This window comes from Mastigoproctus giganteus, chromosome 12 (assembly GCF_048544385.1).
Source record: "Mastigoproctus giganteus isolate SK-2022 chromosome 12, ASM4854438v1, whole genome shotgun sequence".
NCBI lineage: Eukaryota > Metazoa > Arthropoda > Arachnida > Uropygi > Thelyphonidae > Mastigoproctus > Mastigoproctus giganteus.
The window spans coordinates 6,017,010-6,040,997 of NC_143586.1; the positions used below are offsets into that span (position 1 = coordinate 6,017,010).

The following is a 23,988-nucleotide window of genomic DNA, read 5'->3' on the forward strand; positions in this document are numbered from 1 at the left end:
TATTAGTCCTAGAGAATCTTGTAATAACTGAGTGTAAAGTGGTGGAGAAATTGTTGAAGATAAACACAAGAAAGGCACCCGGGGTGGATGGGATCTATCCAGTTATATTAAAGGAGGCAGCAGAGGAAGTAAGCAAATCCTTAGCCATAATTATGAGAGCTTCCTTGGACTCAGGGGAGGTACCCACAGACTGGAGATGTGCAAATGTGACCCCAATTCACAAAGGAGGATCAAAGGCTGACACAAGTAATTATAGACCTGTGAGTTTAACTTCTGTTCCAGGAAAATAATTGGAGGCACTAGTTAAAGAAGCACTGCAGGATCATTTAGACAAGACTTCAGTTATAGCTCGGACACAGCATGGTTTTGTTAAGGGGAAGTCTCGCCTGACCTATTTGATTGGATACTATGATGCAGTCACAAAAGAACTGGATGCAGGGAATAACTTTGATATTATATACTTGGATCTTAGAAAGGCTTTTGATACTGTTGCACATGGAAGACTGCTGCACAAATTGTAGCAGTGCGGCATTGGAGGCAAATTGCTGCTGTGGATAAAGGGGTGGCTGAGGGGGAGAACACAGAGAGTGGTACTCAATGGACACTGCTCGTCGTGGACTAATGTTATTAGTGGAGTCCCTCAGGGCTCAGTGTTGGGTCCATTATTGTTTTCTGTATTTATAAATGATATTGATGATGGTATATCAAACTTAATGTCGAAGTTTGCAGACGATACAAAGGTAGGCAGGGTTGTCAAGGACACTATTGACACAATGCTGCTGCAACAGGATCTGGAAAGGTTGAGCAGATGGGCTCAGAGGTGGCAAATGAAGTTTAACATTGACAAATGTAAAGTACTACACATGGGAAACAGCAACCCCAGAGCAACGTATCAACTCTGTGGTACTACACTGACAGTGGTAGAGAACGAATTCATTGTGTCTTGTCAATGATATACAGGAATTTTTCTAGCAGGGATAAGGAGGTGATTATTCCCTTGTATAAGGCAATGGTCAGGCCACACCTAGAGTACTGTATACAGGTCTTGAGGCCTCATTTCAAGAAGGATATAGAGCTGCTGGAACGAGTACAGAGAAGGGCAACAAGATTAGTGAATGGAACAAAGGGTTGCTCTTATGAAGAAAGGCTTAAGTTTTGCAAATGACAGTGTCTGGAGACTAGGCACCAGCGAGGTGATCTGATAGAGGTGTATAAACCCTTGAATGGTTTGAGCATGCTCAATGCTGATGGGATTCTTCCTCTCGCTCAGAATAATCACCGGAGAGGGAATAAATTCAAATTGAGGAAAGGCAGATGTAGGATAGACGTGCGGAAATTTGCCTTTAGCCAGCGGGTGGTTGGTTGGTGGAACAGACTTCCATCCCTTGTCGTGGAAGTTGATAGCCTAAATAAGTTTAAGGCTCAGCTGGACAGGTATTTTGAACGAACAGAGTGGTGAAGTGAAGGTGGTGTTTTTTTTTTTTTTTTTGGCTGATGCTGCATAAGCTTGCTTTCTTGCATCAAATGCCTCTAATAATGCTAATGCTAATTAGTGGAGTTCCACAGGGTTCGGTGTTGGGTCCACTGTTGTTTTGTATATTTATCAATGATATTGATGAAGGTATATCGGGCTTAGTGTGGAAGTATGCAGATGATACAAAGGTTGGCAGGGTTGGTAATGGGAATGTTCTACTGCAACAGGATCTAGAAAATTTGGGAAGATGGGCTGAGAAGTGGCAACTGAAGTTTAACATTGACAAATGCAAAGTACTGCATATGAGTAGAAGGAACCCCAGAGGAACGTACGAACTGTGTGGTGCTACACTTGAAGTGGTAGAAAATGAAAAAGACTTGGGAGTAATTGTGCAGTCAGATATGAAATTTTCTGAGCAATGCAGACAGGCTGCCAGGGCAAGTCATGGGGTTTTGTCAATGATATATAGGGATTTTGCTAGCAGGGAAAAGGAGGTGATTGTCCCTCTGTATAAGGCAATGGTCAGGCCACGCCTTGAATACTGCATACAGGTCTGGAGGCCTCATTTTTGGAAGGATGTAGATTTTCTTGAACGTGTACAGAGAAGGTCAACAAGATTGGTGAGGGGAATGAAGGGATCCTATTACCAAGAGAGGCTTAAGTTCTGCAAATTGCGCGGCTGGAGACTCGGCACCTTCGAGGTGATCTGATTGAGGTGTATAAGGCCTTGATTTGGGTGAAACGCTTAATTCTGATGGGATTCTTCCACTTGTTCAGATTACGAACCTAAGGGGGCATAAATTCAAATTGAGGAAAGACAGATGTAGAATAGATGCGCGGAAATTTTACTTTAGCCAGCGGGTAGTTAATTGCTGGAACAAACTTCCATCTGTCGTTGTGGAAATTGATGATAGATAAATAAATTTAAGGAGGAACTGGACAAATATTTAGAGGGAATGGTTGTGTGAATTTTTTTTTCTTTTTTTTTTGGCTGATGCTGCATAAGCTCATTTGCTTGCTTTCTTGCATCACATACCACTATTACTACAGCTGCTGCTACTATTACATAAATGTGAAATTTCATGATATTTGTTGTTGGTTGTTCTTATCTCTCACATCTGCCAGGTGTCACTAGTATTCAAAATGTTTACAGGTGATGATCCAGCGATGTAAACTATAACGTGTGGCGTGGTGATGTTTGACACCTGTAACAAAATCTGTTTAGATATAAGAAATGGGAATACTATTTGGAAAATCTAAGCCAAAAGCGTCTCGAGTGACACCGCAGGATAAAGCCGTTCTGGTACGTAATACCAAATTAGTAATCATGATATGAGTTTTTGAAGTGGTATACCTAACTTGTAATGTTATTTATTTGTTTAGTTATTTGTTTAATCATTGCAAGCTGATTGCAAGTCCAGCAAGCTGAGTGAAAATGTTCTTCAGATAGAAGAGAAAATGCAATTGTATAATAAAAATGCTTAAGGTGCGTATGTCCTGTTAGTTTAAATAGTTCAATATGTGTTAATAGGGCTGTCAAAGAGTAATTGGAAAATAGACACCTAATATTTGGCACCCAAAAAAAAAAAATAAATAAAATAATATAATAATAAATTAATGTATTTTTAGTTTATTTCATTAAATGTCGGGATTACTAACGTTTGGAAAATATTTTTAGGCGTGTTCTCATATTTATATGCATAAGCGCCTATTGTCTTCACCAGTCCGTGTGGCCGTCTGTTTGCATGCAACAACTGGACTTCTAGTGGAAGGATTTTCATGAAATTTTAGTTCTAAAAGGTTTTACAGGCCTTCCCAGATTTCTTTAAAACAGAAATTTAGAAATTGTATGGAAAAAATAAATTTATAGATTAAACATCGTTTTAATAAATTTAATCTATAAAATGCAGTATTGTTAGCTTATAATCCGTGTACACTTTGCGTGTTTTGTTATGTAACACTCATTATTATTATTAGCATTAGCATTAGTAGAGGCATATGATGCAAGAAAGCAAGCTTATTCAGTATCAGCCAAAAAAAAAAAAAAAAAAAAAAACACACACACCACTCCCATTTCACCCCTCCGTTCGTTCGAAATACCTGTCCAGTTCAGCCTTAAATTTGTTTAGGCTATCAACTTCGACAACAAGTGATGGAAGTCGGTTCCACCAACCAACCACCCGCTGGCCAAAGGCAAATTTCCGCACATCTATCCGACATCCGTCCTTCCTCAATTTGAATTTATGCCCTCTGAGGTGATTATTCTGAGCAAAATGAAGAATCCCATTGGCATTGAGCATGCTCAAACCATTCAAAGCCTTATACACCTCTATCAGATCACCTCGCCGGTGCCTAGTCTCCACTCTGTAATTTGCAAAACTTAAGCCTTTCTTCGCAAGAGCAACCCTTTATTCCATTCACTAATCTTGTTGCCCTTCTCTGTACCCGTTCCAGCAGCTCTACATCCTTCTTGAAATTATTAGCCATATGGTGCAAGGAAGCCTAAGGCTTATGCTGCACCAGCCAAAAAAAAAAAATAAAAATAATAAATAATAATAAAAATCCCCGAGTTACCCTGAGAGAGAGAGAGAGAGAGAGAGAGAGAGAGAGAGAGAGAGAGAGAGAGAGAGAGAGAGTCAGAAGTAGAAAGGAATCACAAAGAAAGAGAAGAATGATGATATCCAGCTCAGGACTCACCAGATGTGAGCCCCTCATGAAAGTGAGTGGTGTCGCTTGTGAAGGTCTATTGATGTAGATAGATATAGTTGTGTCCTTGCCTTTTTACTATTAACCTGTTGTCGTTTTTTCCCATCACACATTCATATACCCTGGTCTTTACACTACTATGTCATTTATCTGGATATGCAACTTATTTTTTATTTATTTATTTTTTTTTTGTATAAAATTTAATTTGTAATTATTAAATTAATTTGCTACTTGCATTTTAATATGTTATCTGTTGATATATTAACATGTGGTCCATAGCATTGGTACAACCACTTTTGCCTCTTCATATTCAAAAATCGTAGTATTTTATTTTGTTTGGTTTTCTTACTTTTGTATTTAGCATTAGCATTAGCATTAGTAGAGGCATTTGATGCAAGAAAGCAAGCTTATGCAGCATCAGCCAAAAAAAAAAAAAAAAAGTAACATAAATAAATAAAAATAACCACTTCCACTTCACCCCTCTGTTCGTTCGAAATACCTGTCCAGCTGAGCCTTAAACTTATTTAGGCTATCAACTTCCACGACAAGGGATGGAAGTCTGTTCCACCCACCAACCACCCGCTGGCTAAAGGCAAATTTCCGCACATCTATCCTACATCTGTCTTTCCTCAATTTGAATTTATGCCCTCTCAGGTGATTTTTCTGAGCTAGAGGAAGAATCCCATCAGCATTGAGCATGCTCAAACCATTCAAGGCTTTGTACACCTCTATCAGATCACCCCGCTGGTGCCTAGTTTCCAGACACTGTAATTTGCAAAACTTAAGCCTTTCTTCGTAAGAGAACCCCTTTGTCCCATTCACCAATCTAGTTGCCCTTCTCTGTACTCGTTCCAGCAACTCTACATCCTTCCTGAAATGAGGCCTCCAGGCCTGTATACAGTACTCTAGGTGTGGCCTGACCATTGCCTTATACAAGGGAATAATCACCTCCTTATCCCTGCTAGAAAAATTCCTATATATCATTGACAATACACCATGAGCTACTCTTGCAGCTCGTCTGCACTGCTCAGAGAACTTCATATCTGCCTGCACCACCACCCCCAGGTCCCTTTTTGATCAACTTGCATTGGCAACTTGTATTTTGATCAACTTGCATTGGCAAAAATCAAGGGTTTAGTGTTAAATAACATTAACTATAAAATCATTTTGTAGTAATTGTTTTTGTAATTAACCAAGAAAAAGTCATTTGACATTTTCTTGGTTTACCGGGAATGTGCTTATAGCCCCCAAGCTAACTTGTAAAGTACTATAGAGGTACAGTTGTGTGATATGATATGCATTGTTATTTGTATAAAGTAAAACTAACTTTGTCTCAAAACAAAAGTGCAAAATTGTAGTTAACATTGTTTGACACTAGACCTTCGAAATATTGTGATCCCCATTGGATCATCATAGTTGTGGTCCCTTGATGAAATTTGCTGCGATGTTGCATTTCACTTTACTGTGCTTTACTTTATTCCCAGAATTAATATTCTACCCATTAATTTTCATCCCAGACCTTTTAAGTATTGCTTATCATTATCAGCAGTTTTTTTATTCATATTATATTTTATTGTGCTATAGCACAATATTCACATTTTATCTATATGTATATCAATGCCGGTATTCTGTATTATCTATGATCAGTATTATATCATTACATTTAATCAAATCATTAGCACTTTTTATATTCTTTCAGCTTTTATATCTTCCTTTCTTCCACTTTCCCTTCTTCTCAAAGGTTGGCATCTTACAGAATGAACATTTCAACTTTTTACTTTGCCTGAATTTATTTTTCTTTATTATGCTTTCACCAACATTTTTCTTTAGCAGCACAGTGCTTGAAGGTGTTGGTACTTATTCTACTTTAATTAATACATTTCCACCCATGCAGTTACTATTATCATCAACTACTTCCAGAGATCATTACCACCCATAAATCCTTCTGTCCATCCATCCATCTTGTAACTTCCTATTCGTTGCCGTGAAGGCCATCATCTACAACTTTTACTTTAAGCACATAAGCACTGATGTGTCGACATGCCTCATGTCGACACATCAGTGCAACATCTCAAGTGGAGTCTGTGGAGAAAATTGCAGAGCAGACTTCTACTCTAATTCCACCGTAAGACCCGAAACTTTGAATCATCTTAACAGTGAATGAAACAGCGGAAGTCACCTCTTCACCATTACTGAAGAGTCCATGACCTTTAGAATGAGACTGATCCAATTCCAAGAAACAGTCATCTTAATTCCTAAAATAATTTTTTTTTTTTTTCTCTCCAAAGTTTTCTTTATTTTGTTTTCTCTTTTGTACATAGAATGTAAATAGATTTTGTTGAAAATGTATCTACTGTTCATGTTTAAATTAAAAAAAAAAAAAAAAAAAGGTGTGTGTGTGTGTGTGTATGTATATATATATATATATATATATATATATATATATATATAATATTTTGTATAATATTGAAGATAATTATATAGAAGATAATACCAAGCTGTATTTAAAGAAACGCAAGGGATATAAAAATATATATATACATAAAACTTATCATTGTCTACCCACAATCTAGATGACTTCAACTGGGGCAAAAAAAAAAACCATACTGAAGGCAAAAAATGGCAAGGAGTTCTCTGTTTCTGTAATGATTAATATCTGCTAATATATATAAAAATTCAGAGATTAAATAATTTGAATCTAAACCAATCTAAAGGTAGTTAAAAAAATTTTTAGAATCAAAAGAAAGATAGTATAAATGTAAGCATATATTGAACATCGTTGACCCGACAGAGAACGTAATTTAATAATTAAAATAAGAATAAATGTAAAGTATAAGGCATATCTACCCTATCCAGAACATGATGTAACAACTAGTCGTCATGAAATAATAATCCCTCTAGTGAGTATATATGTGGTGATCCCTATATACTCACTACATTGTAACTATATACTATACACTATGTATATTAGAGACAGACAGATTGTTACAATTTATTAACTTTCTTTCCATATTACTCTTATATATATATATATATATATATATATATAATGTAATGTAAAAGTTAGGCAAAAGTAATAAAAATAAATAAATATGAAGCTATCATTAGAGGCAGCAAATGCACATCCTCCACATGAAGCCCAAATATATCTGATAATTAAAATAAATCTGATATTTAAAATAAAATAAAAACATCAGCCAGTAGTAAGGCAAAAATGTAGAGCAAAACACAATGTAAAATAATATAAAATAAACAAACAGGGAAGGGAAAGTAAAGATAATAAGACAAAAAGTAGTCGATAATCCCCTGTATAATTTAGCTCATTAAACCCAATTAATAAAAACGATGTAAATTTAAAATAATGCCAATTATAAATAATTTAGCGGTATCCCCTCGAAGGTACCTGTTCCAAAAGACGTGAAATATCACCAAAAAAGGGGATAAAGAAACTACAAAAACTAAAATATCAAAATAATAGACTGACCATTATGCCCTATATCGACAGAGGACCACGAGGCCAATAATGGTCATGGAATCGCTGCATTTCAATCGTCATACAAATCATCGCAAAGGCGGAAATATTGAAGAACCGAACCACCCTTCCATTCTCCGATAGATCAACCAATGCAGAGGATTTGCATGGCGGTGGTCCTTATGCAGCGAGAAATAATCTATAGAACAGACAGCACTCTAGATCAGAGCCACACCATTATTTTAATTATCAGATATATATATATATATATATATATATATATCCAATATTTTAAATTAAATAAAAAAAAACATAAGCCAGTAGTATGGCAAAAACTGTAGAGCGAAAATTAAATAAAAATAACCCAAATAAACAATCGAACGAAAAGAAAGAATAGATATAAATAGTAGCCCAATAAACCCTATATAAGCTGATTCAGCTTACAGTATGTCAGTGGTGTGGCTCTGCTCTTGAGTGCTGTCTGTTCTTTATTTTTCGCTGCATAAGGACCACCGCCGTGCAAATCCTCTGCATTGGTGGATTGATCGGTGGAGGGAGGGTGAATTGGTACTTCGATCTTTTCACCATGGCGACGATTTGTATAGCGATTGAAATGCAGCGATTCCAAGACCATTATTGGCCTCGTGGTCCTCTGTCGATATGGGGCATGATGGTCAGTCTATTTTATTTTTATTTTAATTTATTTTGATTTTGTTATCGTCTGGTAGTTCCTTTAACCCTCTTTTGGTGATATTTCACGTCTTTCGGAACTGGTACCTCTCGGGGGGGGGGGGCACCGCTAAATTAATAAATAATTGGCATTAGTCTAAATTTTGTATAGTTTTAATTGGATTTAAAGTTCAAAATTATACTAGGGTTTATTGGGCTACTATTTATATCTATTCTTTCTTTTCGTTCGATTGTTTATTTGGGTTATTTTTATGTTAATTTTCGCTCTACAGTTTTTGCCATACTACTGGCTTATGTTTTATTTTATTTAATTTAAAATATTGGATGTATATCAGCTTCATATGGAGGAATTGCATGTCGCTGCCTCTAATGAATGCTTAATTATTTATTTATTCATTTCATTATAATTTAACTTTATTTAATATAATTCAATGATAGTATATATATATATATCTATATTAAACAGAATAACAAGAAAGTGTAAATAAGAAGATAGAAAAATGGGGAGGTAATCTTGTGCATTCAAAGGCAGCAAATGCTAAACCTTAGCAAAGTATGGACTATAATCCCCTCCATTTTATACTTGTAATTTTTATTTTTTTTACAAAATTTTATTTGTTATTTTCATTTATTTTGGTAATAAAATTTTATTCTTTTTTTAGTTATGTTTATGCTTTTTACCATTTGGCTTATGGTTTACATTAGAAATGAAGACAAATGTTTCTGTTTTGCTTGCAATCCTGGCTGTTGATACCTGATGAGAGGCCAGTTTTGTAAGTTGTGTGGTAACATGCTTATTTTGTTAATTTTGTAATTATTTATTTCTTATTATGTATATTTTATTAGTTACCTTCTACCTTCTATCACTCTCTATCTCCCTTACTTTCTTTCCTTTTTTTTTTTTTTTTTTTTTTTTTTCACTTTATATATACTCACACAGTCTCTGTTAGCCAAGTGGTTAGGAGTGGGAGTGTATTAGCATACGCTGTTTCAGTAAACCAGGATTCATGCTCCTGACTACTAAATGCAGTCAATTTGCCAATCCACACTGGACCAGTGAAGTAGATTATGGTCTATTTCCTTAGCATGTTGTGTTGAGGAGGCCTCAATCCTGCAGTGAATTGATAATGGCTGCAGATTTATTTTTATTTATATATATATATATATATATATATATATAAATAAATAAAATAAAATAAAATAAAATAAATACGCTAGGTTAAGTACATGAGCATCATGTACTTAACCTAGCATAGGTTAAGTACATGATGTCCACGTTATTTCAAAAAACACACACCAAAATTTGTCTAACGCTAGGCGCCGCTAGCGTACACATGCATATATACACTGGCTACCCACTGACACAGTCTTTTCTGTCAGTCCGGCATGTAGCGGTAAGTTCTTGTCATTCGGATTTTCCTTTGTCTTTGCCTTTTCTACTTTCATAGCGTTCCACTTACTTCTGTAAGGTCATCCATGTTCTGTATTCTATAACTTATTAACACATTATGTAATTACAAACTTGGTATAAAGTTATTCAAACTTTATTCATAATTTTATTCAAAACTTTAAAATTGATATTACCACGTGGACTTTCGCGTACTTTGACATACAGAACATGTCGGAAACAGAAGTAAGAGCATTGCTGTCTTTTTCATGATTTTGGTGGATGACCTCTGATGAAGACCAAAATTATGAAAGACTCTGCAATGCTATCTCCACCTAGGTCGTCTCTTCAAATATATTCTTTTGGTTTACTTTTCTATCGTTACAATTATTTTTCCGGTTCCTTTCTTCCCACCTTCGTTCACAACATATATCGCTACCAGGGTACACCGTATTTTCATTAGTTCATTTCCACGCATAAACATTTACTTAATGTATTTCATACTAGTAATATTTTATATATACATTATGGCTGTAGGGTACTTTTGCGATAGCAGTGACCCTGATCCATAATTCACATTATTGTAACTCTGTCTTATCTAATCTTATTCTTAATTTTCTTCCCCCTATAGCATATAACTTCTCTATTGTATTATTCTTGATGATTATATATATATACATATACAGACAGACAGACAGAAGATATATAAAGTATAAGTAATTTATTATTATGGAGTTGTATTAAACTGAATGGCTAAGTTTAGAAAACATAAACTATAGCATTTTATTAAGCATTCTGTGAAGTTATAATCTTAGTAATTAATTGATAAGAAGATAACTTTACTTTTCACTTTCTATATTAATCACAAAAAAGAAAATATATTTTAATATTTTTCGCAGAAAAAGAAACAAAATTCATTTAATTTAAGGAAAAAAAAAAAACACACCTTAAATATAATGCATTGCATACATTTTTTTTATTTACCATCTTAATATTTTTTGGGGTGGGGGTGTGTCTCATAACCGGAAGGGAGAAAACAGTTTTTAGGTGCATTGATTGGCATGTATTCATAAGTGCCTGTTGTTTCTCCATATACGTAATAAATTGAATCTAGTAGATGAAGTTTCATAAAATTTTATATTTGACTGTTTTAGAACAATTTGTAAGGCCTTTCCAAATTTTGTTAAAATGGAACCAATAGAAATCAATCGATTATTATTTTATATTCATACATACATATAAATAAACTACCATGTACCATATATTGTAGCTGAAGGACAGGATATGTTTGTTGCTGTGCACCGAGTGGAGAAATGAATGGGCAATATGGGAGATGCTCTCAGTTCACGCGTAAAAGCCATTGCCCTTTGATCTTTTTAAAAAAAAAAAATTTATATATTATTAGTAGTAATGGCAAAAAAAAATGTAAAGAAGCCACAGGCATTATAAATCATGAATTATTAATATTGCTAAAGCTGAGAAATGTTAGATGCTGCATACATTAATTAACTAACTTGTTGATGTATTTGTGATATGCCAAGGATGGTTAAAACAGAGTTATTTTCAATAAAGATATTAGCATTAATCATGGAAAATGATGCAATAAAGCAAATTTATACAGCATCAGCCAAAAAAACCCACTTCAAATTTCACCTATCCATTCCTTCCAATAGTTTGTCTAGTTCTTCCTTGAATTTATTTAAACTTCCATACATCTATTCTGCAACTGTCCTTCCTCAATTTGAATTTGTGCTCTCTCATCTTATGTACATAGTCTGAGCAAGAGGGCGCCTCCGTAACCAGGTGGGAAGGAGCAGCAGTGCATAGCACACACTTCTTGATTAGACTGGGGTTCGAGCCCGTCACCACCAAATACGGAGGATGCGGAATGGTCAGGCAATGACCACCGCATATACCGGAGCAATATGGCCTTAGTTGCTAATGCTCCTAAAAACCAAATAACAAACAACTGAGCAAGAGAAAGAATCTCATCAGCATTCAGCTTGGTCAATCCATTCAAAGTCCTAAACACCTCAATAAGATCACCTCACAGGTGCCTAGACTCCATACACTGCAATTTGTATAACTAAAGTCTTTCTTGGTAAGAGCATCCCTTTGATCCCCTTATCAATCTTGTTGCCTTTCTCTGTACTCATTCCAGCAGTTCTGCATTCTTCTTAAAATGAGGCCTCCAGACCTGCATGCAATACTCAATATGTAGCCTGATCATTGCATTATATAAATCTTGTCTGGAAATCTAATCATTGAAATTTAGCACAGGAGTAGAAGATTGTTGTGAGAAATAAGTCAGAACTGAGTTCTAATGGGATTGAAGTTGACTAGGTTCTCTTCTCCCAACTGGAGAATTACCTGGAGCTCAATATTTAAAGAAACTAAGATAGAATGTGGCATACTCTCATTGGCAAATTACAATGAACATTTCTAGGTTAGTGGAAGGGTTGTCATGTCTCTCAGAGAAAGGTTATTAATATGCACATGGAAAAGGATTAGCACAAGCATGTAAATCAGTTTGCCTAATATTTAAAGATTGGCAACACAAACTTCTTCATTTATTAATTTCCTCATTCTCTGAGAAGCAGTTTTCTTAATATTGAGAGGACTGGCAACAGCTGCTATTATTCATTAATATATTTTGTCTCTGTGAATAATTATATCTGTTTAACAGATATAAGCTTGATATAACAGAAGGCAGCATGAGAAAATTTCTGAGTAGTGGCAAATGATGTAAGAAAGCAAGCTTATATAGCATCAGCCAAAAAATAAAACCAAAAAAACCACACCCTTCACCCATCTATATGCTTCAAGAATATTCTAGTTCTTTCTTGAATTTATGTCCCCTCATTCTGTGTAGTCTCAGCAAGAGGAAAAATGCCATTAACATTTAGCTTACTCAATTCATTAAAGGCCTTAAACACCTCAATGAGGTCTTCTCCCCATAGGAGAGAGATTGCACATATTCCAAGAGCCCCACATGGACGTGGGTCTCTTGTAATGAGTGCAAAGAAGAGCAACTAGTGTAATCAAAAACACAAAGGGGTACTCATACCATGAAAGACTTCAGTTCTGCAAATTTCAATGCTTGGAAACTAGGCAGTTGTGAGGATACCTGATTGAAATGTTTAAGAATAAATGGATTTACAACTTAATGATGAAGTTATTTTTATTCTTTCTCAGAGAATACCTACAAAGGGAAAAATTTAAATTTAAAAAAGGATGGCTGTAGTGTGGATGTGTGAATATTAGCTTTCAGCCAGAGAGTGTAATTGATTGGAACAAACTAGCATCTGGTATTGTAGAATTGAACAGTTTGAATAAATTTAAGAAGAATTGGATATTTTATACAGGATGAGGTGGGTAGTTTTTTTGTTTTTTTTTTTGTTGGCTGATGTTGCATAAGTGTGCTTACCTAACATATTTGCCACTTTATATACTCAAATACTAATATTAAATAGCAATAATTATTCATGTCCTGGGAGAGAAAGCATTTTATGTCATTGCCTTTCTAAAGTCACGTCTCCAACCCCACTTAGTGTTGAGACTTTGGAGTGGTTACTCTGATAAAGGGGCGCCTCCGTAGCCAGGTGGGAAGGAGCAGCAGTGCGTAGCACACGCTTCTTGATTAGACCGGGGTTCGAGCCCGTCACCACCAAATACGGAGGATGCGGAAAGGTCAGGGAATGACGACCGCATATCCCGGAGCAATATGGCCTTAGTTGCTAATGCTCCTAAAAACCAAACAACAACAACAACTCTGATAAAGCATTAAAAACTGATTCTAAAACTGACCTATTGGAAAATCTAGGTTCCACAAATGGAAGTTCCTTAAATGTTGGTAAATAATTAATTCATTTATAGAAAATAATTTTGTTTTGTGAATTCTGTTAATTTAATTGGTTAAGATATAGGGTTATGTAATTTGTAATAAAATTTACTAAATGGATTTACTGTAGGTAACCAACTTCATTTGCTAAGCTATTGTTAACCGACCGGGCTAGCCTGGTGGGTAAAGTGCCTGCCTAAGCAACCCAAAGGTCGTGGGTTCGAATCCCACTTCGGGCTTGGATCAAAGTACTGCAAAAACCTTGAGAGGTGCATTATGGCCACAGAAGCCGATGCGCCAACAGCTACCAAATTAAAAAAAAAAAAAAAAAAAAAAGCTATTGTTAATATTGCAGTTGCTCTATGAAGATGGAGTATACTTCTTAAAATATTAGATTTCAAAGTTTTTAAATATGTTTTTATAAATTTTAGAATGGTCCACTATGTCAAATTTCATAATTTTTTTTTTTTTTTTTTTTTTTTGTCATAATCTGATTTTTCTGAAAGTTTCAAGCCATTTGTTTGCCATCATAGAGAAATATATATTTATTTTTTGTACTGTGATGTACTTTTACTCCTTATAATTTTATATCATTAGCATTATTTTCAGAAAAAAAAATGTTAATATGCTTATTTTAAAGGTTACTTTTGCAGTGCTCAATACAGTTTTTTTTTTTTTTTGCTTGTATTTAGCAACTCAAACAACAGCGTGATAAACTGAAACAGTACCAAAAAAAAATTCTTGAAGGCTTGGAAAAGGAACGGCAGTTTGCTATACAGTTATTAAATAATGGAAAAAAGGAGTAAGCCAATTTTCATAATACTTTTCATATTTCTCTCTTTGAAGAATAATAATATAACCATAGATAATAAAGAGCAGTATTAACATTAAATATATATTTTACCTATTAAAGGGCACCTTCGTAGCCAGGTGAGCAGGAGCAGCAGTGCATAGCACACGCTTCTTGATTAGACCGGGGTTCCAGCCCGTGACCACCAAATACGGAGGATCCAGAAAGGTCAGGGAATGACCACCGCATATCCCCGGAGCAATATGGCCTTAGTTGCTAATGCTCCTAAAAACCAAATAACAACAAACAACCTATTAAAGTTTAATATTTTAGCAGCAGGATAGAATTAATGATTTGTAACGTTCCATTTTTGGCAGAAAATATGCTGTTCGTTGGTTGCATGGTATTGGCTTGACGTATCAATAATACTCAAATGTACTGAAAGTGTAACAGCAGCTCCACATCCTTCTTAAAATGAAGCCTCCAGACCTGCATGCAATACTCAAGATTGTGTGTTCTGACCATTGCTTTATACAATGAGAAAATCACCCCCTTATCCTCTACTAGCAAAATTCATGTATATCATTGACAAAACTGCATGAGCAGTCCTGCCTGGCAGCCTGTCCACATTGCTCAGAGAACTTCATGTCTGACTGCACAATTACCTCCAGATCTTTTTCATTTTCCACCAACTTGAGTGTAATACCACACAATTGGTATCTTACTCTGGGATTACTGTTACCAATATTCAGTACCTTGCACTTGTCAGTATCTTGTTGCAGTAGCTCAACTTGATTACTGTCATTAATCACCCTGCCAACGTTTGTACATTTTCAAACGGCCCCGGGTGCCAAGCGTATTTCGAGGCCAAGCGATATTCTGGTGATATATAGAGCGCTCTTCTAAAGTGATTGAAGTTATTTCCTTTTAAGTTCCTACGTTTCTACCAAAAGCCTTTCTTTTATAACTAGTTCTATACTTGAAAACCACAAGTTAGAACACAGAAAGGAAACTCACCTTTCTTTTTCCTATATTTCTTGTTCTATTAACCAACTAACACTTCAACCGCTTGGCCTCCGAGCGGCACTGCTCCTGCCTCCCCGTGGCGGGGCCGGTAATCTGGGGGAAAAGTTATCCCCCAGGGCTAAAAGGAGCAACGATGGATAAAAATGAATATCCACCTCTAGAGCCTTCAAACTCAAGGCTAGACAAACCTAATGATGAAGACGTGAACCAAGCAAAAAGGCTCCGAAGAGAAGTTCAGTGCAATGAAATGCCAAACTTTCTGGTCATACACTCTCTCTCCAACCAACCTGTAGGCAAATTATCACCATTCGTCATCCAAAGATTTCTGGAATCGATTGCTGGAACACCAAAAATGGTTAAACGACTGCAATCTGGAGACCTATTAATTGAAACAGCCAACTCCAAACATTCCGAGTGGCTGCTCAAAACAACTACATTCGGTGGCCTGCCAGTATCTATTACTCCACACAACACCTTAAATTCCTCGAAAGGCGTTATAACCGAATGGGACCTACTTACAATATCAGAAGAGGAATTAGTTCAAGAACTGAGTAATCAAAAAGTAACCAACGCCAAACGCATAATGACCAAAAAAGATGGAAATCTCGTCCCAACTAGGTCAATCATTTTAACCTTCAGTACCCCAGATTTGCCATCCTCAGTAAAAGCTGGCTATTTAAACTGCCGAATTCGGGCTTATATTCCTAACCTGATTCGTTGTTTTAAATGCCAAAAATATGGACATTCCCAACAAGCATGCAGAGGAGAAGCTATTTGTCCTATTTGTGGTTCCAAGGAACATACACAAGCAGACTGTTCAGCATCAAGTCCCATTTGCCCTAACTGCAAAGAAAGTCACCCAGCATTTTCAAAATCCTGTGAAATGTGGAAAACAGGGAAGAAAATTCAAAAGTATAAAATTGAACACAAAGTCACATACCCTGAGGCACGCAGACAGGTTATGTTGACCATGCCCAGTCGTTCATATGCGTCTCACACTCGAAGCTTTATTTCAACAGCAGTACAAACAGATGTATCAATACCCCCCAGCACATCTATGGCTAATTGGGTTAAAAATACACTATCTAATTCAGGAAAAGACACACATCAAACTAAAACCAGTGAATCGACCAACACTCCAATCAGCATCCCAACTGATACTCGGACAGTCTCGCATGATAAAGAAAAATTAAAAACTACCAAAGACAACAAGAAACCTGAATCATCCACCAATAGTATGGAAGTAGATGTACACTCAGATCTTGAGGAACCCATACTAGAACTTCATGCAAATGACACTATGGATACTGGGCGCCCCAGCTTCCCAAAAAAAGACCGGAAAAAGTGCTCAAACAAAAAACAGTCTGATGAATCATCCTCAACTAAACCTAAATGAACCACAGTATCTTACAATGGAATTGCAGAGGTTTTCGTTGCAACACCGACGATATTCAATACTTAATTAACCGATATTCTCCAGCTGCCTTCTGTCTACAGGAAACTTACCTGACCTCACAAATTTCTCCTTCGATAAAGAACTATTGCCTTTATCGAAGAGATCGAAATACCGCTAATGCTGCCCATGGTGGGGTAGCAATCCTAGTAAACTCGAAGATCCCAACTAGACATATCCCAATCCAAACTGAAATAGAAGCTGTTGCTGTTCGCATAACTCTCCATAGTGCAATAACACTTATCTCAATCTACCTACCACCAAACCGTTCTTACTCTTTAAGAGATCTTGAAGATCTGTTTATACAGATACCTCCACCTCTCTGTATATTAGGGGACTTTAACGGGCACCACCCATTATGGGGTTCTCCCAAATTGGATAGACGTGGCCGACTAATTGAAAGCTTTTTAGAGGCACTAAATTTCAGTATACTCAATACTGGTGCACCGACACACGTACAGCTCCCAGCAGGACACACATCAGCAATAGACCTCACAATTTGTTCACCAGTACTAGTCCCAACCATAGAGTGGAATGTAATAAATGATCCCATGGGCAGTGACCACTTTCCAATAGTATGCAACTTTCTGATAGCAAAGACTCCTTCAATTCAACCGTGCAGAAAGTGGAAATTTGTCCGAGCAGACTGGGCAAAATTTCAATCGTCAATTGACCTTGATGAGGAAAAAATCCGCCTCCAACATATTGATGATGCCACAGATTACATCACGTCGCATCTTCTAAATGTGGCTAAAAATACAATACCACTATCAAATCCCCCGGGCCGAAAGCATCATAATTACTGGTGGAATGACAAATGCACCACAGCAAAGAGAGCAAAAAATAAAGCTTGGAATTTGTTCCGGCAATGTCCGAGCACAGTCAATCTTATTAACTATAAGAAGTTAAGGGCAAAAGCACGCTTCATACAAAAGCAAGCAAAGAAAGAATCCTGGATCCGTTTTGCCTCTAGTTTTCACAGAAATACTGATTCCAAAATAATATGGAAAAAAATTAGACAGCTGTCTGGTAAGTTTCCTACCATACCTTCTCCAATCCTCTCTTGGAATGGGAAAGATCTCTCTAATCCAGTAGATATAGCTAATGCTTTGGGAAATACTTTTGCCGAAATTTCAGCAGCAACAGCCTATCCTACCTCATTCCAAAGAATTAAAAACACTGAAGAAAAGCATGCTATTCATTTTCAAACTGCCCGTCTTCTCCCATATAACAAACCTCTGCAATATTCTGAACTTTTACATGTCATTAAAACTGCCCGCAATGGTGCTGCCGGGCCAGATGGGATTTATTATGTCATGCTACAACATCTTGATGACAAAGCTTTGCGCTGCCTCCTGGTCCTTTACAATCGCATATTTTTAGAAAATGTTTTTCCAGCTTCTTGGCATCACTGTACAGTTTTGGCATTCCTGAAACCTGGAAAAGATCCATCCAACCCGAATAGCTATAGACCCATATCTCTCTCAAGCTGCCTCAGCAAAATTCTTGAGAAAATTATCCACAGAAGACTCGTCTGGATCATAGAGTCGGAACAGCTAATGAGCCATAGTCAATATGGCTTTCGTCAAAACAGGTCATGCCTAGACCTTATGGTCAAGGCTGAATTTGCCATCCGTAATGCTTTTGTCAAACATGAACATCTAGTAATGGTTTCAATAGACATAGAGAAGGCTTTTGATACCACTTGGCGGTATGGTATACTTAGTGATCTTTACCTTCTAGGACTACGAGGCAACCTTCCTATATTTATTGAGAACTTCTTACATACTAGATCATTTCAAGTTCGATACCAACATGCCCTTTCCACAACTTTCATCCAGGAGGAAGGTGTTCCACAGGGATCAGTACTGAGTGCCACTCTTTTTGCTCTGAGAATAGATTCTATCACTAAGCAGCTTCCAAATACAGTTGAGACTTACCTTTATGCAGATGACCTTTCCATCTCCTGTCATTCTCAAAATATGAGGTCTGTTGAAAGACAGCTTCAGATATCACTTAATAAAATTCAACAATGGGCAAGCCTCAACGGCTATCGGCTCTCGCAGCAAAAAACAGTTGCCATCCACTTCTGTAGACAACGCAAACTCCATCCAGATCCTGAACTTCAAATTTCTAACATCGTTGTCCCAGTCACCAGCAACATCAGGTTTCTTGGATTAATCCTTGACAACAAGTTAAATTTCCTAGACCATATTAAAAATGTACGGACGTCATGTCTAAAAAAGTTAAACATACTCAGAGCTTTATCTGCCCAAACATGGGGTGCAGATCGTACCTCGCTTCTTCGTTTATACAGGGCATTAATCAGATCCCGTCTCGATTATGGTGCTCCTGTCTATGATTCTGCCAGAAAGAGTGTATTACGCTGGCTTGATCCAATTCAGCACAGTGCTTTGAGAATTGCAATTGGTGCATTCAGAACGTCGCCAGCACATAGTCTCTACATTGATGCTCACGAGCCCCCACTAGCTTTACGCAGGAAAACACTGTTACTCAAATATGCTGTAAAGATACAAAGTTGTGCCTCTCATCCCGTTCAGTCATACCTTTTCAACCCACCATTTGAAATCTTATACAGAAACAAACCTAGCATAGTAAAGCCAGCTGGTCTTCGCCTTCTTGAATTGGAGCAAGTTTGGAATATTTCCGTCCATTCCGTACAACAAGTAGCCACATGTACTCAGCCACCATGGACTCCTCCTCCTCTTCCAACCTGTGACTCTTACCTCTGTCAATGGAGAAAGAATACTTTGCAAGCATCAAATGTCAAACAAATTCATGCAGTTCACACTCAAAGATATACTGACTTCTCCCCAATCTATACAGATGGCTCTAAATCTAATTCAAATGTTGGAGCAGCTGCAGTGTTTCCGAATACAACTGTATCAGTTTCCCTTCCATCAGAATTTAGTATATTTTCTGCTGAATTATATGCAATCAAATTAGCTTTAGAAAATCTCTGTTCAGACAGTTCCTTCAAATCAGTTATTTACACTGATTCCCTCAGCTCAATCATGTCGTTATGTAATTCCTCAGATGAAGTCCACCCTATTCTTAATGAAATCAGAAGCTTATTACTGCAAATTAAAGAACGCAACCAACTGGTCACTTTTTGCTGGATTCCATCCCATTCTGGTATTTTAGGCAATGAACTGGCCGATAAAGCTGCAAAAAATCCAACTACTTTTGATTTAACCAATATCCCTGTTCCAGCATCAGATTATGCACTAACTGTTCATGCTGCTTGCATATCACAATGGACAGCACTCTGGCACTCTCAGACTAATAATAAACTCTTTCAGTTTAAACATGATCCAAAAATCTGGCACTCCAGTATCCGTACATCGAGACAAGAAGAAGTAGTCCTTTCAAGGGCAAGAATAGGACATACCCATCTGACCCACCTTCATTTACTCACAGGAGATGATCCACCACAATGTACACATTGTTCTAATAATTTGACAGTAAAACATATTCTTATTGGCTGCCCCTATTATAAACAAGCCAGAACTTCATCCTTGATCTCACTGGTTAATCTCCATAAACCAATAACTCTTGAAAATCTCATTGGTGATAAGGCAAATATTTCTGAATTTTTTGACTTTCTCAGGCAAACTGGGCTTTTCAATTATTTCTGATTTCAGATTTTCTTTTGATTTAGGGAAAACTCATGTTTTAATATAATAAGTGAATAGGCACATTATAGCCTTAGCAGCTTATGTGCCATTAAGCCTCCAGAACAACAACAACAACAACAACAACAACAACATTTTCAAACTTGAACATTAAACTCATTACACCTTCATCAATATCATTGATAAATACAGAAAACAACGATGACCCCAACACCGAACCCTGCGGACTCCACTAATGAAATTAGTCCATGAAGAACTGTGTCCATTGATTACCACTCTCTCTCTTTTCCCATTCCACCATCCCTTTATCCATAGCAACAAATTGCTCTTAATGCCACACTGCTCCAATTTGTATAGCAGTCTTTTATGTGCAACAGTATCAAAAGTTTTCCTGAAATCCAAGTATATTATATCATAAATAATTTTTAGATCCAGTTCCTTTGTGACCACATCATAGTATCCAACAAATTGGTCAGACATGATTTTCCCTCATCAAACCTGTGTTGTGTCTGAAGTATAATTGCAGCCTTGTCTAGATGATCCTGCACTTCTTTTAACCAGTGACTCCATTATTTTCCCTGGAATAGAAGCTAAACTTAACAGTGTAATTACTCATGTTGCCCTTTGATTTCCTCCTTTGTGAATTGGATGTACATTCATACATCTACAGTCTGCAGATGTGTGAATAATGCATCCATTACTCCTGGAATAATGGGTGCATCCATTACATGTACTACACTCAAGTATACTCACGACACTACACTGAGCATAATGGAGAACGAAAAATACCTGGGGATAATTGTGCAGTCAGATATGAAGTTTTCCAAGCAGCCAGAGTAGGTCTTGGTGTCTTGTCAGTGATATACAGGAATTTTTCTAGCAGGGATAAAGAGGTGATTATCCCCTTGTATAATTCAGTGATCAGGCTACACCTTGAGTACTGCATACAGGTCTGGAGGCTTTATTTTAGGAAAGATGTGGAGCTGCTGAAACAAGTACAGAGAAGGGCAATGAGATTAGTGAGTAGAGCAATTTCCCCCTGATGCATTCCATGGGTCTTGCATTTGTCTAGACCAAATTCCATACTGATATCATTGCTGAATTCTTCTGAACTGGAGTAGTTGTTGGAGTTATTTCTTCGTTGCCACGTAAAGCTTGATGTCATCCATATATATCAGATGAGAAAGAGTGTTTTTCCTTCCTTCCTTCTTTGAGGTTATATCCATACTTGCTGTTGTTGAGCATGGTGGATAAAGGGTTGAATGCTAGACAGAACCACAGTGGGCTCAAGGCATCTTCTTGAAAGATTCCTCTCCTGATGGGGATCAGTGTGGTTGTGATGTTCTTGACCTTGATGGTAGTATTCCATTTCACCAAGACTGCTTCTAGGAAGTTTGTCACTGTCAGATTGACTTTTTAGAAATTTAGTGTCCCTATTGGCTACAAGGCACGGAGTCGAAAGACTTGCTGTAATTTATGTAGGCCATGTACAGGTTGCTGGGCTTCTTATAGGTTTGATCTGTAACTGTGGAATCAACGGTTAATTGCTCCTTGCATCCATTCTGCTGTTTGATCAAGATGTTCTGGCTCTTGTACAACGTTGAGAGACAAGTGGTCAGCCTGTATTATATTTCTTGTAGCTCGGTCTTTAGCCTTCAGATAAGTGATTCCTTAAGTAAGAAACTCTGGGATTGTCTCTGGGTGACTTATCATTCAGGTGAACTGCTCTGCTAGGTGCTTGTTTGTGCGAGTGAGCTTCTTATACCATTAGTTGCTGATGTTATCTATTCCTGGGGCTTGCCAGTTGTGGGACTTCCTGATAGACTGTTGTACTTCTTTCTTCCAAATTTACCATCATTCTCTCATCTCTTGTACCTCCTTGGTTTTTTTCTGTTCTAGCTCTATCCAGGGGGCTCAGCTGTTATGTCTTACTTCCCTGCACATGTTGCCCCAGAACTCTTTGATCAACTTCTGCTTAGATGGTCCATTTCCATCTTTTCTGTATTATCTGATGCTTCTGTAGAAGGCTCTTTGGTTTTCATCAAAGATTCGGTTGTTCATTTTCCTCTGAGAGCTCTCTTTGTATCGGCATAGTCTCTTGCTGAGTGTGAGGAGGTTCTGCTTCAGTGTGTCTAAGTATTCTCCTGTTCTCTGATTTTTGGTCTCATGTTTGCTGTGGATGTTGTCTTTCTGGAAGTTACTCTTCACTTTTCCAATCAGTTTCTTACTCCTATTATCCTGTTGGTACTGAGTCAATTGGATTACCTTGAAGTCTTTTTTTTTTTCCAAGCTGGTGATATCTTGATTTTTCATTTCTTCTGCTGTTGGTCTCATTTCTCTTCAATTCATCCTAGTGACTGCTGTGTGGATGGCCTCTAATGTTGCACTGTTGTTGTTGAGGTAATGTGGTATTGTTTGCCAATTGAGGGTCTGACTCTCTACAGGATTCTATTGGGTCTCTGCTTTGCTATTATGTCGTCTTCTATTCTAGAAATCACAACCTCGACTCTCTCTCTCCACTTCAGCTGCTCTGGGTTGTATTTCTTCTTACTCTTTCACCTCTGGTTCCAAGTTGTCCATTTTATTTTATTTTTTTATTTATTTATTTTTTTATTATTTATATATTTTATTGGTGTTTTTTTTTTTTTTTTTTGTCAGCACAGAAAAACCTGTGGCTTCCTTGCACTCATATGACTAATACTAACACTGACTTTACAATCATGTGCTTCAACAGCCCACTTGCAACTAATGCAAACTGTGCACTACTCAAATTCAATCTGTGTGACCTGGAATAATTAGCATTAATAGAGGCATATGATGCAAAAAAAGCAAGCTTGTACATCATCAGCCAAAAAAAAAGTAAATAAAATAACCTTCCTGTTTCACCCACCCATTCACTCCAAAAGTTTGCCTTGAATTTATTTAAGCTGTCAACTTCCACAGCGATAGATGGAAGTTTGTTCCTGCAATCCCACTGGCTAAAGGCAAATTTCTGCACATCTATTCTACAACTGTCTTTCCTCAATTTAAATGTATGCCCCATCAGGTGCATAATCTGAGCAAGAGGAAGAATCCCATCAGCATGATAGACCTCATCAAGCAACAGAAGACAGCAATAGCTAGCCTGCAGGATAATATACAGAAAAACAGCAGTAATCTACTAGGTCATAAGGAAGATAGAAAAGTGGCATACTCCACTCTACCTAAGGGAGTGGGGAAAGTCCCCTCCTGCCCAGATGGAACAAAAAAAAGCTAGAAAGATGGGCAAAGAAGACACTCCATGGTAGACACTACAATGACATCCAACAAGACCACTTAGATAAAATGGCTTCCAATGCTCACTACTGGGATTCTCTTCCCTGAGACTCAAGGATTCATGCTCGCCATCCAATACCAGGTAATCATCACTGGGAACTATAGAAAGTACATTACCAAGGAGCCCAGAGTGTCAGATGACATGTGTCAATGATGTCACCTGGCCTCAGAACAATCT

The 23,988-nt window shown here is 37.1% G+C and overlaps 1 protein-coding gene across 2 annotated transcripts in view; it reads left to right on the top strand.

The window, feature by feature from the left end:
* The first annotated feature begins 2,635 nt into the window (after nucleotides 1–2,635).
* Nucleotides 2,636–23,988, top strand: part of Vps20 (vacuolar protein sorting 20) — a 50,140-nt gene continuing 28,787 nt past the window's right edge. The window contains exons 1-2 of one of the 2 annotated variants that reach the window (XM_090386053.1): nucleotides 2,636–2,777; nucleotides 14,263–14,372. In XM_090386053.1, coding sequence (XP_090242179.1) covers nucleotides 2,709–2,777; nucleotides 14,263–14,372 — 179 coding nt within the window. In that variant the 5' untranslated portion in view covers nucleotides 2,636–2,708. Of the gene's footprint in view, nucleotides 2,778–2,851; nucleotides 2,961–14,262; nucleotides 14,373–23,988 lie in introns of those variants that run through there. The other variant, XM_090386055.1, reaches the window with a different exon arrangement.